Source organism: Miniopterus natalensis, chromosome 5 (genome assembly GCF_054644295.1).
Source record: "Miniopterus natalensis isolate mMinNat1 chromosome 5, mMinNat1.hap1, whole genome shotgun sequence".
Classification (NCBI taxonomy): domain Eukaryota; kingdom Metazoa; phylum Chordata; class Mammalia; order Chiroptera; family Miniopteridae; genus Miniopterus; species Miniopterus natalensis.
Genome location: NC_142085.1, coordinates 34,239,790 through 34,258,213, shown reverse-complemented (window position 1 = coordinate 34,258,213; position 18,424 = coordinate 34,239,790). Strand labels below are relative to the sequence as shown.

General features: G+C 40.3%; 1 protein-coding gene across 1 annotated transcript in view; it reads right to left on the bottom strand.

The window, feature by feature from the left end:
* The window catches only part of KCNQ5 (potassium voltage-gated channel subfamily Q member 5), a 447,964-nt gene that overhangs the window by 83,439 nt on the left and 346,101 nt on the right, over nt 1-18,424 (bottom strand). Inside the window, exons 4-5 of the mRNA XM_087817475.1 lie at nt 9,205-9,380; nt 8,795-8,920 (exon numbers count right to left, since the gene is read on the bottom strand). Coding sequence (XP_087673601.1) covers nt 8,795-8,920; nt 9,205-9,380 — 302 coding nt within the window. The remainder of the gene's footprint in view (nt 1-8,794; nt 8,921-9,204; nt 9,381-18,424) is intronic.

Below are 18,424 nucleotides of genomic sequence, written 5' to 3'. Positions count from 1 at the left end.
TCCCTCAGCCAGAATTGCTCTTCTCCCCACTCTTCTCAAGGTTCTTTCTTATCCTTCAGATCTTTTCCAAAAGACCCCGCCATCAGACAGGCCTTCCTTACCCACTTTGTCTATCATAGGACCTCTGTTCATCTCAATTTCAGATCCTTGTTTCTTAATAGCACTTGTCATAAGTGGTAGTTTGCTGTATTTTTCTTTGGTGGAAGAATCCTTATTTCCTTTACTAGAAGGAGAAATCATGTCTTTACTCTTTGTTATCTCCCTAACATTTAGCATAATGGTTGCCACACAGTAGAAGGAGCTCAATGAATATTTCATAAATGAATGAAGAATCCTTTCAAGAATATTGGCGACAAACGGAGTGAGAAATATAGGACAAGAACTCCCTGAGGGGAGGCTTTCTAGGATGTATTTGTGCATGTTTGCAGAGAGGATGCGACTGAAGAGGGAAGGGGTGGTGGCTTTATGATGGGGTAAGGTGCTCAAGGAGGCAGAGGAGATAGAATCAAGGGCACAGTTGGAAGGGTTAGCCTTGGCAGTGTGGAAAGACACCTTTTGCACCCTGGGGAGAAGGTGTGGACACAGTGTGAGTGGAGGGCAGGATTGGGAATGTTTTAGTCAGTTCCCTTCAATTCCAGTGAAGGAGAGGATGGGATTATCTGTGGGGAGGAAAAGGCTTATAATAAAAGAAAAGACTTGGGCTGTGAGGGTGTGAGAGGGTGAGGGGGTGTCAAGTACAAATCAACAAGATGGGGAGGAAGGTCATCCAAGGTTGAAGAGAGGGACTTTGTAGTGGAAGCTAGTAACCAAGTTAATCAAATGCCATCAACAACATCAATAGGGGACTCTCAAAGGGATTCCTTGGGATTGCAGAAAAAATAATTCTGGCCCAATTTTATTACAGGCTCTTAATCTTAAATATATGAAAAATATTTTAATCCACTGCACTTTTTCCTCCAAAATAGCTTAATCCTTTTACAGCAGTTTATTAATAATGATAAACTGAAGGGAAAATTTCATGATCTGGTCACAGCAATACCGTCACAATTCACGGGTTGCTTTACACTCTAATAATTCATTTGACTTGTTCTCGTGGGCCCAGGGCTCAGAGAGCGGGTTTTAAACCACTGCCTCTAACTCGGAAGAATGAGACCTGGCAAGGTGACGACGTGCCCAGCGTTGCATTCTGAGTAGAGCAGGGCTCCTGCTCTCTCATGCACAGAGGGTCACCCTCAGTCCTACAGGGTGGCTTGGGGAGAAGAGAGCGCTGTGGACTCGGAGAGCGGCACCCCGGATCCCTCTGGGGGCAGTGACGACTTTGCCCACTGTCTGCACTCTGCCTCAGGCTCTGGACTGGCCAGCAGATGGGCTGGCCGCAGCAACGTCCTCCGCTCTGATTTCGAAGTCACTCAGGGTGTTGCTTGGTTGAAAGCATAGGGGTCCTTTGTTGTCAGGCTAGGTTTGAGAAAGATCTGCCAAGAGTGGCAGTTTGTCTCTGTGCCAGGGAGGGGGTTGGTGGCGGTTTCCTGGGGCTGAAAGGAGACCAGGGGGCTTTCTGATGTGAACAGAGAGGTAGCACCAGGCATGAAATTAGGACATTTCTAAGATAAACTTACAATAAAAAGATGTGAGCCTTGATGAATTCACACTGGCCCACCTGCTCGATCCAGCTGCCGACTTTCTAAGGAACGACTGGCTTCGTTCAATAAAACCGTCCTCAGGTGAGGCTTGCGTGGATGCTCGCTGATTTTCTGAACTTTCAGGTCAAGCTGTCCTTGAAGCACCAGTGCATCTCCTTGGAACAGTACAACTACATTATGTTTCTTGTCCTAGCACTTGGAAGTCTCCGCTAATGGTTATCGGCGGGTCCTTCACGCACGAACTGAATAGCAGAAGCCCTTTTGGTGCTTATTGTCCCATAGTTATGCTAAACAATAGACCTGTTTCTGTCTCCCAGAAATCTGGTGAATCTTTCAGTGGCTGAACCCAGTAATGATTACTTCCATTTGGATCTAAAGTTAGAGAAAGGTAGGCTCGCACAGGACCCCAAAGGCACCAGCTCTCCAGGGAGCTCCTGGAACAGCAGCTTGTTTCAGGGAAACTTGAGTGGCCACATATGTGATCTTCAGGGATTGGAGGAAATCACACCTGGAGGAAATAACGCCTGGAGGAAATCCACTATATTGGGCAGAATTCCATTTTTGACCTACTTCCAGATCTTGCAAGAGATATGCTAGCTAATATATGCTGGATAGATTAATTAAAAAAATTTATATATGTATTTATTCATGTACTTATTTATTATGATTCCTACTCGCTGACTTTTTTTTTCTTCTCTGCCAGCCATTTATTTAGCACAGGTTCACTGTGGGAATTACAATAAATTCACTAGCCAATACCACACAGGACAGTATCTCTTAATAAGCCAAATAAAGAGATAACATACTCCCAACAAGTGACAGATTAATCACTGTTGTTTCAGGCAAGGAGAGATGAGAGGAATAAAGTCCAAATTTTAACAGCGGTGTATCTTTTTATGCACTGCTCATTGACTTTTGACCGTGGTGTTTACAGTATCATGGAAAAGGTCATAATATTTTGAATTTACTTTTAAAAATTAAAAGATGCATTGGAAACATTTCCCATATCTTTTTCAGTGCAGCGTTAGGCAGAGCCATACTTTAAGTGAGAGGATGTCACCTACCAGCCACACTTTGTGACCTGAGGTGAAGGGGCGGGTGCGTTCTCAGGCTGTGGCTGCGGGGACAGCTCGGGCCTCAGGGGAAGCGCGGGGCAGCCAGCTGCTCCGCCCCGTGGGCCACAGGGGGGCCGCAGTTGGGGCTGCCCTCCCGTGGGGCCATTTACTTGAAGGTGATGTGGCAGGTGGCAACAGCTCAGATAAATGTTTGCCCTCAGATTCCATATGCTCCACTGCAGTCACCCAGGTGAGAAAAGATATTTTCTAAAAAATCTGTGGGTTGCGAATATTGGCACACAGGCGTATTTGTAGTGGCAAAGCCTGAAGTGCACTGGGGAGCACTTCGTGTGTTTAGCAATCGAGAACTTTTCCTTGGGACTAACACTGCAGGATAAGTGCCAATTCTGATTTTTTTTAATGGGATGGCAGATGCTATGGTCAGATTAGAACGTAGACATCAGTTAGGCTACTTGTTTGTTTGCTTTTGTAATAGCAGAATTAATTTCAGACCAGGAGATATAAATCCTTTCTTGTTTCCTTTAAGCAACAAATCAACAAAAATTTATTGGTCTGATTTGGAAGATACAGACCAATAAATTATGAATACGAGTTTATAGCTAATGCATTCATGTGAACAAGTTAAGAATGTACAAGCCGGAGATTTCCGTAGCATAGTGTAATTTCTCCACGAGTGGATCCTTCAAGGGAATATGGCGGCAGTTTGTCGACGATTTCTTCTCCCCTCCCCTTTCTTCTCCCCTCCCCCCTCCCCTCTTCTCCTTGGGCCACCTCTGAGCACCTGGTGGTGGGTAGTGGGTAGTCACAGAACCTGTGCAATTAACTTTGAAATTTGACCACCTTGACCTAGGAGGGGTTTTCAATCTTTAAACATCAGAAACTCCTGTGGTGGTGGCATCACCTGGTCTGGGCTCTGCTGCGGCGGATATCAGCATCCTATACTGTTCTTCCAGGCTTGTGGTCAGATATGGAATAAAAGGAGTAACTAACATTTGTCTAGAGCTCGATAAAGCACATTTACTTGTCCCAATCTCATTTAACACACACGGCAACTTCGTGCTTGGGTAATATTTTTACTGCCATTTTATAGATATATTAAATAATTGCTTAATATCAGACCTTCACTTAATCATAATGATGGGGCTGGAACCCAGGTCTCCTGACTATTAGTCTGTTATTTCCCATATAGCATGTGCTTAATGTTTATGGAATAATACTGTGTCTAAGAGCCATGCGTGAGATGACATTATAAAAGGAACAGACTTCTTAGAAAAGACTTCTCCAAAGAGGCTTATGACCAATGCACTTCATAAATGCATGCCATTAGGTAGGCATGGATTTGTCGATGCTGGGGGGTGTGTCTCAGTATTTGCTTGGTAGTTGACAATGTTCTTGAATAGTGATTAACTGGTGTGTTGATTATCTCATGGCCAAGTAAAAGCATTGATACCATCAGATAATGCATTGGTAGTAAGAAATTTTTGTGTACTTTTATTTAATGTACCAGCACCGAGTCAGAAAACAACAGCTTATAAAAGTTGCAGAAAACATTTTGTCCTGGGGAACCCAAGAAAGGAGGGTTGATTCTCAGAATTATAACTGGTATTATTAAGGGCAAAGGTATTTTTGTTCATTCCATAAATTTATACCACTTCTTATTCTTAGATTTTGCAGGTGGTAGGACGTGTTGAGTACACAGTATACTCCATTATACATGGAGCCTTCTATATTGTTTGCTTTGAGAAAAACTGGCAGGACATTCAGCATGGATTCTAGGACTAACTCTGACTGATATTGAGTTCTGCATGTCTGAAGTAATCATTTCAAGCACATGGTCTCAGGTGGAGGTTGTAGTCAGATGGTACTCAAGAGCAGATTTATAGTATCTGCTACTGTAATCTTTTTTTTTTTTTTTTAATAAAACCTCAAACACTATCTTCATCATAGGAATTGCAGCAAATGGAAAGAGGACCAGCTGGTCTTTACCAGGTCATTACCAGAAAAAATCACTTCAGGAAAACCTGAGCTTAAGTTACTTCACAACAAATCCAAAGCAAATCAAAAGGAGAAAAATAATAACAGGAAATAAGATAATAATAAAAGTAACTTCAGGAAAACCTGTTATAAATTTATTTCAGAATAAACCTAACACAACTAAAGAGGAAGAAAATAATAACAGGAAATAATATTGAATGGAGCTCTGCCCAGCAGTCAGAAAATCCTTCTTCCAGGAGCTGGCAGTGCCTCAGCCACTAGAGTTACCTGTACTCACCCCTCCTCCACTTCCTTTGTCATCAATGCCCCTTGAGTTGCTACTTCAGAAACCAGAACATCTTTTCACCGCAATCCCCAATTCCCTAGCTGCTTTGTGTAAGCTCTGGGTCTGCCATGAAGCATATACCTTTTTTTGTTCCTTTGTCATAAAGGTGCTTTCATCTAACACCCACAACTGTAATGTCTACACCAACAGTCCAACAGCAGACGCCGTCTTTGACTGGGCACTTGCTAAGGTCTTAGTACCAGGCCCTTTATATTGGCTATCCCGTTGACTCAGTGAACTAATAAGTACTCTTACTCACTAGTACGGAATTACTTTCAGAGGTCAGACTTCTTTAAATTGCTTTTGGCTTTAAGCTGTGCTGATCATGCCACTGTATTCCCACAAAAGTTGCTCTTGGAAATAGCCCTCAGCATCTTCTTAATGAGAGAGGTTTAAGAGTTAATATTTAGAATTCACTGGGATACTGTAACCCTGGGCCACAAATTGCATTTTGATACTTAATGTCAACACTTTGGGCTTTTTTAATATAGGAAATTTCCTTTTTTTTCACCAAAGCCTAGCACTGAGAAACACTCATTTCAGGATGCTTTCATTTCCCTATTTATCCTGGATACTTCCATAGTTAGCAAGGTGTCTGTTATGTACAACATGGACAATTCTGGCTAAAATGTATCCAGCCATATATTCCTTAATGTCTTGATTAGTACACTATGGAATGTATAGTATTCGAAATCTATTTTATTTCATAGTATATATTCTTATAATGAATAGAAATAAGCTCACTGTTTTCTTATTATTTTAGACTTTAGACAATTTCATTAATGAATACGTTAATATCAACAAACCCACTGTGAACCTAAAAGGCCATTTTTTATTCTTAGAAACGTAACATCTTAGAAGATTTTTATTCTCATATTCAAGACTAGAATTTTTTCTTAAAAAATTAGAGACATAATTGGGCCATTCCAGGAGCCTGTTAAGTACAGGTTAAACCTTGGTCAAAAGAGCACTATTGAAATAGAAATTGATGAAACTCTGCTGCTCTCCCTGCCCCCCCCTCCAAGTCACAGATACGATCTTTGAAAATCTGCTCCTCCAATTATTCTGGCAAAAGAAACAAGCTGGTGACTAAGTGAGAGATATATTAAGAGTTTCCCACACACTGTTTAACACACAATACAACAATTCTTATTAGTAAAAAGGGGAAAAGAAAGACAAATGGAAAAAAAGGTAAAGACCTGCCAGGCCGAACTCACCAACAACTGCATCTCAATGGGACGAGGTGCACCTGAGTGCCTCAGGAGTTTAAATAGTTAGACTTGCCAGAGAGAAGCAGAAACAAAACTTAAATTCAAATTGTTGCTTTGAAGGCTGAGTCAAAAATTCTCTCCCCCTCATTGGCTGGAGAAGTCTCCTAATGTTTAATCAGTTTACACAGTTTATCCCACCACGAGTCACAGATTTTCATTTGCTCTCTACATACGTATAAGAAGTGTTTTAAGAATGTCAGATGACTGCTCTCTGTTGGGATTTCCACTTTCCTCCTTTCTAAATGTCCATTATTGCTTGTGGGACTGGAGGGGGAGAGGTGTTGGAGAGCAAATTATTATAACAATGGAATGCTTTGTTATCAACGGCACAGTCTTGTGGACATTTACTCTTGACAATTTAAGAAAAAAAATCTTAATCTTCAGGTGAATACATTTTTGATTCTTATTTTATTGCTGCTATACAACCAAACAAACATCAAGTTCTGCTTAACACAAGCCCTGCAAAATTTCCTTTGTCCTTGACAAAAGTTCTGGTTCCCGCTGACGAGGTTTGAGAAGGAGGGGAACAATGCCACGACTGGTAACTGAAACCCGTGCTCCCCAAAGTTAAAACAAACAACTTGTCAGTGTTTTAATCAGTCTAAGAAAATGGTTTATTTTTATTTTGGCAACAATCTAGCATTCAAGAAATATTGCTAATGATTTATAAGAAAACTTAACTTTGTTGGACCAAAGATACGGGTGTGGTAGGCAAGGGGGAAAAAGGGGTCATCTGTAATAGTGTCAAAAATGAAAATTAAAAATTAAAAAAAATTTGTATTGAATTTATTAGGGTGACATTGGTTAATACAATTATATAGATTTCAGGTGTACATTTCTATAATATATTATCTGTATACTGTATTGTGTGTTCACCACCGCAAGTCAAGACTCCTTCCATCACCGTTTACCCCCCTTTGCCCTCTCCCACCTCTCTCCCCTTCTCTTTCCCTCTAGTGATCACCATATTGTTGCCTGTGTCTATGATTTTTTCCCCTTTAATCCCTTCACATTTTTCACCCAGCTCCCAACACCCCTCACCTCAGACAGCAGTCTGTTCTCTGTATCTATGAGTCTGTTTCTATTTTGTTTTTTAGTTTATTTTGTTGATTAGATTCCACATATATGTGAAATCATATGGTACTTGTCTTTCTCTGACTGGCTTATTTCACTAGCATAATACTCTCCAGGTCCATCCATGCTGTCCCAAAAGGTAAGAGTTCCTTCTTTTTCACAGCCTCGTAGTATTCCATCGTGTGGCTGTGCCACAGCTTTTTGCATACTCATTTCAATATTCCTGATCTTGATATTTTTCTGTTCTTTATATAGTCCTTTGAACTGCTTGTAACATCTTACAGGTGTCCTTATTAATACTTACTTAAATAATAAATAAATGAATTAAAATCTTTAGCACATGTTTATTTTCTTTCTGAATGAGTCATGATTACTCTGATTTGTTTGGAAGAGTATCCTTTAATAAAAATATAAAGGAAAAGTAAGTTTTTGAATGGAAAGTTTTGTAATTGGGTGTCTATAGCCTCTGATCTCACAGATGGTTACTAGTCTTCTCTTTTTCACTTTTTGTGCCATAAGTTCACTTTTCTAATTTTTGTTCAGCTACCATTTCCTTATTTTTTACATCAGATTTTTATTTTTAAATCCTCACCTGAGGATATTTTTTTCCATTGCATTTCAGAGAGAGTGGAAGGGAATGAGACAGACAGAGAGAAACATTGATGTGAGAGAGACACATTGCTTGGTTGTCTCCTGCACGTGTCCCCAGCTGGGGCCGGGGATCGAACCTGTAACAGAGGTACGTGCCCTTGGTTGGAATGGAACCTGGGACCCTTCAGTCCATGGGCCGAAGCTCTAACCATGGAGAAAACTGGCCAGGGCAGATAAATGCTTTGATGAATGGCAAACCAATGCAGCACTTGGTAATTTAAATCTGTGCTCCACGAAGCTAAAACGAACAAACAAACTATCAACATTTTAATCACAGTTCAAAATAATATATTTTTATTTTGGCAACAATCTAGTACTAAAAAATTACTACTGCCCGGCCGGGCGTAGCTCGGCAGTTGAGCGTCAACCTAGGATCCAGGCGATAAGAGTTTGATTCCCCGTCAGGGCACATGCCCGGGTTGCGGGCTCGATCAATGACTCTCTCATCATTGATGTTTCTATCTCTCTCTCTCCCTCTCCTTTCTTCTCTCTGAAATCAATAAAGATATATTTAAAAAAGAATTACTACTAATGATTTATAAGAGAATTTAACTTTGCTGAGACAAAGAGGAGGAAACTCTTTAGACAATTGTAAGTGCTATATATTTGCACATAACTCCCTTGTGGGAGTTAATTTTGGGAGTTAATATTTTTATTGGGAGTTAATATTTTTATTGAGACCTTTAAGAGGAATCATTACACTGTATTCAAAGGAAAAAATTTCACAACACCTAATAAATAAAACCAGATTTTTATACTTACCGTGCCCCACCACAGGGCATCCGCGTACGTAGAAAACTCTTTATTGGCGTCTTTTTCCACCAGGTAGACAAGGAAAGACGAAAAAATAAGAACCAAAAATCCTATGTACCAAGCTGTGATTAATTCCTAGATAAAAAAGGAATGAAAGATTTTTAGAGGCGAGGGAAATCTCTGAAAAAGGAAAACAAATCCATGCAGGATGGCATTCGTTGGACTGCTTCTTGGATATTTATGATGACTTTCAATTAAATTATGATGACTTTCAAATAATCCATTATATACCGAGTCTACAAAGTTCTCTGACCAATTTCTGAAATGGCTAAGTTTGCTTGTGACAGATTTATCAAATATTACAGCAACCAAGGAAGACGTTTAAAGAGCCTTGTTCTACGACTCAGAGTAAATCTTACCTTGCTGTGAGCATAAACCACTGAGCCTAGTAATTTCCACGTGCCTCCCCTGCGGTCCATGCGCACCATGCGGAGGATCTGTAGGAAACGGAGACTCCTGAGTGCGGACGTGGCAAAAATGTTACCCTGAGTTTTTGCAGAAACAACTGCTATTGAAGCGATAAGAACAATGGTATCTGAAAGAAACAGGTTGAAACAGCCATGAGACGCATGACAAGGCATTTTTATTTCTCAAAACAATATTTCAGAAAGGCTCACTTGGACCTATGCGAGGTACCAATAATCCGGATCTCGAACCCCAGCAAGGCATAGCCTGCTTGGGCTCTGTGACGACTGAAGAGCGAGAAGGCAGAGAGAGGGGCCTATCTACTGCCTTAGTTCTGAGCCATGATCATTCTGTGCTTTCCCTGTGCAACCGGGAACCGCTTACTACTTAACCCTCAACAAAGCGGCAATGGACTGCAGAGAATTTGGTGTTCGAGGGCGCCCTGAAGCTGTGGGCAGCTGTCCCCAACATCCCTGGCTTCCTCAGCATTCCTGGTGGCAGAAGGCAGCTTCCTCCTCAGCCTTAGCACCTCGGGGTCCTGGTTGATGCCACAGCGGCATCACGGCCTGTCCAGCCATGACAGTGCCACTTGGTATAATCGTGCCTCTTGTTTCCTTGACAAAGAAGCTTGGAACTCCCGTCTGCAAAAAATGCCCTTATGTTGCAGAGTCTGCAGCTTTACATTCTGTTTAACAAAGGCCTCAACTAAGCTGGATACGCTAAGCTTTTTGCACGGAGTACACTTTATACCTGGTCAGTCAATTATGTGTAAGTTTGGTGCACAGATAAAAGAACATTACATTTGTTACAATAGAGTATGTAATTATACACACTGTGCATTGCATGGGAATTAATATTTGGCATATTGGCATTTGGCTTAAAAAATCTGCCCCTTTGTAAACTGAAAAGAGAAAAAAAATGTGGCCAATGAAAGCATGGAAGAGATAAAAAAAGACTTAATCGCTCCCAGGGTAAGTATCTGAATGATGGAAAATAGGCTTTGAAGTGGGGTGCGTGAAGCGGGGATGGATGACCTCCTATAACAATTTTAGAATAAGTTAGCCTGACCTTGACATCCTCAAATAAACTTTCCCTCCTGCTTCAAGTGGACTGTGCATGACTGGGCACCCACACTCCGCAGAGGAGTTCCACTTCAAGGGCGTTGCTTTATAATGTCTGCGATCCTTAGGATTAGCTGCTAGAGGGATGCGTGCTCATTACTCAGCTCAGTCCTCCCTGCGCTCGAAAAGCTGCGGTCTGCTGGCGTGGACTGAGATCTTCTGACTCACTCTCCTGGTGCCCCTTTGGGTCAGGACTTTGCGAGGGAGGGAGAGGGGGTAGATGGCAGTACAGAGGCCAGCAGAGAGGCTTTTCCCCAACAGATCTGAATGCTCTGCGGCTCTGTGGGGAGGTACAGAGAGAGGCCACAAGTGCATTCTTGAGTTGCTGCTCTCTGCAGCTGTTGAAATGAGAAGGAATTAAATGTGTTGACACAAACACCGAAGACAGTATATAAGTGAATAAAAGCCAGGTGCAAAGCAGTATGTACAGTGTGATCTTAGTTTAATAAATATATACTATATAACTAGGAAAAACATGTGAAAACATACACAGATTATTACCATTAATTATCTCTAGGGATAAAGAGTCCAAGTTCAGATAAATAGGTTTTTACACTTTCTAAGTTATTAATTTCCCTAGTGCTGGAATTTTATTTATTTATTAAAAAATATAGCAATCAACAAAAAAGTTTAAAAGATATTGTTCTATAACTCAAAAGTGAAATCTTATCTTGCTGTGAGCATACATTTATTTAAAAAAATAAATTCATTGTTATTCATTTTAATGTTGGAATTTTATAACAATGATTATGTCTTTTGAAACCAGAGAGAAAACTTCAAAGAAAGAAGTAAATGTGAAAATATCTCGGTTTTCATCATTTGAAGGGATTTACTCTTGAGACAAGCGGTTTACAAGGAGATATTCTGCATATGGTCCTGCTGGATATACACTTGCTTTTATTTTTCATTGTAATCTTGCTTCCTCCCAAGTGTTCAAAGGAAAGAAAAATATATAATACCCCATTTACTGTGTTAAAATATTAGAAATAAGTAAATGACTAATGGGGGTACAGAAAATACAGCATTTAAAACTTGCCATGTGTCTGCACTTTCTTTAGTTCTAAGTGTTTCCAAATGTTATATTACTGAATCTGTATAACAGCCATGTTGGCTACGTAGCCTACAGATCCCATTTTACAGATGAAAAAGGTGAGGCATATATTGTATGAGTTTAAAAAAATCAGCTATAGCTCTGTTAGGCTGCAGCACAAAAAATATGCTACAAAGTTGGTTCATTAGAGAAAACCTAGAAAAAGTACAAAGAACACTACTGGTTTGAGACAATTAAAAAAAATTATGCATACAGTGAATCATAATCTAACTGTTTGAAGTCACAAAATATGCAAAGGTGACCACAGATTTAATTTAATATCCTCATTGTAATTCAGATCAGAAGAGAATGTCAGGGTTTAGTAAAATGAAATAATAAATGAGCTACTAAACAGCCAATAACGAATGCAGTCGCAGAAATGTCTCTGTTTGGGTTGCAAGTCATCTACTGGAATTTTGCTGTCAGTACCACCTAGGATATTTCCTAGGCTAATATTTTAGAAGTTATAAGTAATCTTTACTTTTATTTATGTATTTATTATTTTTGTGGCATATTACTTTATAGAATGGAGGTTCCACAAAGTTGGATACTTGTTTCCCAAGGGCCTAGAACAGTGCCTGAAACATGGTAGACATTCAGTAAGTATTTATAGAATGAACTCAGTTGAATAAGCACTTAAAGGTAGCTTGAGCCTTGGTCTCTTACCACATCAGTGATGTAATAACTGGAAGTATCAATCTAAAATACTCTTTAGTTAGTCGACGACCACTTCAATATTCAGCACTGAATTCAAATGCAATATAATAGTTCACAGCTATTACCCATTAAAGTTTATTAAAAGCAAATCTCGCTAAGATTTACTTTTTATAAAATTGGGGGAGGGGCAGTCTTTAAAGATGGCAACATAGGAGGCTCCTGAACTCTCCTCCTCCCACAGACACACTGAATGAACAGCCACACAGGGAATAATTCCCCCTGAGGGAAATCCAGAAACAAGCTGGAATGCACACATATCAGTTGAATGAGAAAATACCCACACTGAAATCAGTAGGAAAGGCTGAGACACACTCTTGTCATAAACCCCATTCCCAACATAATGCCACACAATTGGGAAGGAACCCCCAACTCCCAGCTTCTCCCTGAGCATCTAAGGGTTTGGACCCCACATCCAATACCCCAATTTTTAAGACTCAGGCTCCTAAAAACACCTATCTCTGAAAACCAATGACACTTGCATCCACGAGGCCCACAAAACTATAGCAAACAAAGAAGCAGTTATTAATGGGCGTGAGCGCTAGCTGTGGCTATCCCACAGTGCTCAGTGCAGAGGAAGTAGGCAGAAATGCTCATCTCCGTTTTTCCCTGAAAGGATTCTATTTGCACACTTCAACACTGCCTGAGGGTCACGCTTCTAAGTTACCAGGCATCTAGGGACTGGCTGCAGTCCTCCCTGGAGACCAGGAAAGCCGGAGGACACCTCCCCTGCCCTCTCCCTCTAGCCCTCTCCAAGCTGCCAGTCTTCCTGGAAGAAGCTTGTACACACATCTGGTGCCTCAGCTTTTGAGGCTGCTGCCCAAGGGAAGGCGCCTGGATCATCCGGTCCTGATAGTCAATGGGGCTTGTATTCATGAGGCCCATAAAACTACAGCAAACAAAGAACTTCTTAATGGGCTCAGGACCACGCCCCGAATTTTACACGGGACCCAGCACTGAGGGAGCAGGTAAAATGCTCGCTTCCCAGTTTCTCCCAGCCAGAGGCCTAACATCATTCTTCCCTAGCTGCTGCCTAAGGGACCAGCCCTGGCACATGCTTAACTACCTGGAGCCAGTAAGAACTAAGAAAGTGGCTAGACAATAGCAAATGTTTGATCGATAACCAGAAACACAGGCTAGGCTGATTGGTGAGACTGATCTCCTACATCAGACCAGCTTGTCAAGACTGGGAGAGGTGACTCTTTTATCTAATATATAGAAACCAACATGGAGAGTCAAGGAAAGTGAAGAAACAGAGGAATAGATTCCAAACAAAAGAACAAAATAAACCTTTAGAAATAAATCTTAAGGAAACAGACAATCAGAAGAAATGGATAAATTCCTACAGACATGCAACCTACCAAGACTGAGTCATGAAGCAACAGAACGCTTAAACAGACCAATGACTAGTAAAAAGATTGAATCAGTATTCAAAATCCTCTCACCAAACAAGTCCCGGACCACGTGGCTTCCTGGTGAATTCCACCAAACATTTAAAGAAGCATTAATCTCAATCCTTCTCAAACCCTCCAACCTCCTACCCCACCCTAAAAAGAGAAGAGCACAGAACACTTTCACACTCGTTTTATAAGGCCAGCATCACCCTGGCACTGAAACCAGACAAGGACACCACAAGAAAATAAAATTACACACATACACGCCTGTTAGAATGGCTATTATAAGAAGGACAAGCGATGGCAAGTGCTGGTGAGGGTGTGGAGAAAAGGAAACCCTAGTGCGCTCTTGGTGGGAATGCAGGTTGGTGTAGCCACTATGAAAAAAGCATGGAGGTTCTTAAAAAAAATTAAAAAAATTTTATTTTTTAAATCTTTATTGTTGAAAGTATGACAGATGTTCCCCTCCCCCCCATTGATGCCCTCCACTCCACATCCACCCCACCCCCAGGCCTTCCCCATACCAATGTCTGTGTCTGTGGGTTATACCTATAAACATAAGCATGAGATATTGGGCAAAAATATAACTAGCACATGATCCAGCAATCCCATTTATGGGTATATATCCAAAGGTAATTAAAACAAGACCTTGAAGAGATATCTGTACATCCATGTTTACTGCAGCATTATTCTCAAGAGCAAAGATATGAAAACAACTTAAATGTTCATAAACTTAATGGATAAAGAAGATTATATATATATTATATTACATATATATTATATGTAATGGAATATTGTTTAGCCATGAGAAAGAAGGAAATCCTAACATTTGCAACAACATGGATGGACAGAGAACATTATACTAAATGAAATAAGTTAGACAAAGACAAATATATATATCACTTATATGTGGAATCTAAAAAAGTTGAACTCATATATACAGAGACTAGAATTATGGTTACTAGGGGGTGAGGGTTGGAATGGGGGGGAATGAGGAGATGTTGGTCAAAAATTACAAACTTCTAGTTATAAGATGAATAAGTTCTGGAAATTTAATATACAGCATGGTGATTATACTTAAAATACTGTATTATGCACTGGAAAGTTTCTAAGAGAGTAGATTTACATGTTTTCACCACAAAAAAGGAAATGGTAACTATGTGATGTAATGGATGTGTTAGTTAATAATCAATTTACAATATATAAGTGTATCAAATCAATACAATTTTAACTTACACAGAGTTGTATGTCAATTATATCTCAATAAAGCTGGGAAAAAATTGGGTGGAATAGCTTAAGCTGTGCAATTAGTTAATTGTCTAAAGGTGCTTTATCACATTTTAGTATAAGGAAGAAACTATAGACAGCCCTTGAAGCTTATGGGTTTCAGATTCAGTTGTTTAACCATTCATGAGTTAAGCAGTTAATCAAGTGTCCAGTATTATACTAGACACTTGCATTAGAAATGAATATTCATTCATCATCCACCTAATCATCAATCTATCACAAATATTTATTTAATCACTACTATGTACCAAGCATTGTGCTAAATTCTTTATGTACATAAATGATTGTCAATTTTGCTTTCCAAGGGACATTTGGCAATGTCTGGAGACATACTATTTGGTTGTCCTAACTGTGAAGGGGGTTGCTACTGGCAACTAGTGGTAGAGGCCACGGTTGTTCCAAAACATCCTACAATGCCCAGAACAGCCCCTAGAATAAAGAATGACCCAGCCCCAAATGCCAGTAGTACCAATGTTGGGAAGTCTGATGTTCATTTTAAAATTTAGTCCACACAACCCTATGAGGTAGATAGAGAATTATTACCGTCTTCTTACAAATGAAGAACTAAGGCTTGCAGTGGTCTATAAGCCAAGGTCCAATTCCATAAGAGGCTGAGCTGGCCTTTATTTGACACCAAAGTTGTGCCCTTAAGAAGTACACTATTCCTTGGATAAAGAAAATCCAGGGTGACACAGGTTGGGGTGAGGGTGATGAGGGAGGGGAGAAAGGGATAGGTTGAGAAAGTGAGTGGATAATAAAGCAGGAATAAATCATTACTGCATAAGGCATTCAGGAAAAAGACAAGTGCAAGGAGGATAAGGCAGGCATTAAATGATACTAAAACAGATGGTGCTTTTATGGATACCTCAAGAGAAAATGGGGCTAGAGAAAGAAATGGAACTGCTAATAAATAAGGAGGAGCTCCAAATTACATGAAAAAAAAAAAGCATCTAATCCTGAGCTCTTAAAATCCGCCTCTCCCAAAAGAAACAGATGTGAACAAGTTAGGAAGTAGTGAAGAAATAGTTATTGATTACAAGCAGCCCATTAGAAATGTGAAATATAGGCTTATAAGGTATTAGGAAGTAGGCTCACATACTTACTGAATCACTTAGAATGATTTATGGACGAATTCTTGAGATTTGAGGAGGCTGCAAAGATTTGAACAAAGTAAAAACTGTAATGATATTTAAGACACATAGGGACTATAAAAGAGCTTATTATGAGACTCCAGTGGAACTTTGCTCCACTATTATTTACAAAATCAGTATAAATTCATCATCCTGGACCCTGTGTGAGAGAGATCGGTCACTGAAATACTGAAAAGCCCTCATTATAAGGTGGATCCACATTCAAAGGTACCCTATCATACACCCTAAGACTGGGTTAAAGCAAGGTCAATTGTATATCTGAACTTGATGGGCTGTATTTTGTTGCTACAATTACACAACACAATGTACCTATTAGAAAGTATACAGTTGTCCCTTGGTGTCTGTGGGGTTTTGGTTTCAGGATCTCCCGTGGATACAAAAATCCATGGATGCTCAAGTCCCTTATATAAAATGATGTAGTATTTGCATACGATCTACACACATCCTCCTGTATACTTTAAATCATCTCTAGGTTCCATATAATACCTAATACAATGTAAATGTTATGTAAACAGTTGTTGTTTAGGGGATAACAACAAGACAAAAAAGCCTGTACATGTTCAATACAGACGCAACCATCATAGGCCTAACTACGTAGTACACATTAGCAACGTAAACTGCCCCCCCGCCCAAATATTTATGATCTGAGGTTGGTTGAATCTGCAGAAATGAAACTAATGGGGCCTACTGTATTTTACTACATTTGGCTTAATTTAAAATAATAATGGAAAGAGCTAAGTCATATGGATTAAACAAAGCATGGTTGAACACTTTTAAACCAGTAACTGTAAGGACAGGTACATTCTCTAGAGGTAAACCACAAAGAGGGTACATCTTGACTCCTAGAAACTGACTAGAGTCTCAGAAAAGTTTTCCTTAATAGCTGACATACATTTTCCTTTTGCACTTTAAAGTCATTACATCTTGTCATCTCTGGGAAAAACAGAAGCGCAACAAATACAATATTCCTTGCGATTGTATCCTCTCCCACCACTGTTTTTGTTCCAATTCACTGAGCTTTCTTAGTGGCTTCACTATAAGCTAAACTTTGGATAGTTTAATGAAATGCATGTTTTAACATTATAAAAGTAATGACTGCTATAAACTATCAAACATTGGACATGTGTATAAGATAGGAAAAAAATGTAATGAATTTATTTACTTAGCCAACAACCTGGTAATGAACTTTAGGCTACTAAATTTTTGCTATTAAAATGTAAGGACCTTGGCCCAGCTGGTGTAGCTCAGTGGTTTGAGCATTGACCTATGATCCGGGAGATCGGGGTTCGATTACCAGTTGGGACACATGTTCGGGTTGCATGCTTGATCCCCAGCAGGGGGCGTGCAGGAGGCAGCAGATCAATGACTGTCTCATCATTGATGTTTCTATCTCTCTCCCTCTCCCTTCCTCTCTCTGAAATCAATAAAAAAAAGTATTTAAAAAGAAGAAAAAAAAGTAAGGACCTTGAAGCAGAAGCATGATCAGTGTGTTCAGGGGAGGTGAGGAGGTCACCTTAGTTTGAGTGGAGTTAGGAAAGGTGAGGGTGGGTGGGCTCTGGTCAGATCATGGTGGCTTTGGTAGATGTCCTATGTATGATGGGTTTTGAGCAGAAGAGTGCAGGATCAGATTTGTATTTTACAAGATGGTTTTGTTGCCTTTGAGAAACAGATGCGGAGGGGGCTGGATGGGAGGTGTGGAAGTCAGAAGGCCAGCTAAGAGGCCACTGCCATGGTCTGGACAAAGGGCGAGAGCAGCTTAAGGAGAGTCAGGTTAAAGTGAGGAGCAGAGAAGGGGTTGTATTTGGGACATGTGAAGGCTCAGATGTCAGGACTTGCTGAAGGATTGATTGTGCGGTGAGACACAAGGGAGGGGAAGCTAAGGGTAACCTCAGGGTTTTTGGCTGAGCCATTGGGCGAGGAAGTGCTATTTACAGAGATGGGGAAATACTGCAGCAGGGGAAGGGGGAGCAGAAAGGGGGCTATCCGAGGGGTAAAGTTAACAGCTTGGTTTTAGCCACGTTAATATTGGGATGCCCTCTAGACTTCTGGTACACAGCTGGAGTTCTGGAGAGAGGTCAGGGCTGCAGACTTAGACAATAGATGTTTTTGTTTGTTTATTATTATTATTTTTATGCCACAGGACTAATCTCCTCCAGTGTCAGTAATCTACTGAAACTATTGCTTCACAAGGTGATCACAGATGTTGAATTTCAGATGTGGGTTACAGACTGGAGAATGTAAGGAAGCCGTGCTTCTGTATTTATAAAACAGGAAAGAAGCATTTGTCCTCTGAGAATCACTGTGAGCGAGTAGGAGGAAAACCCATCCTATTTAAGGCACCCGATAGTGTCTTGAGTAAATTACCTAGGTGTAATCCCATCAGTCCTCAATAAATCAAAAGGATGCAGAGTCACACA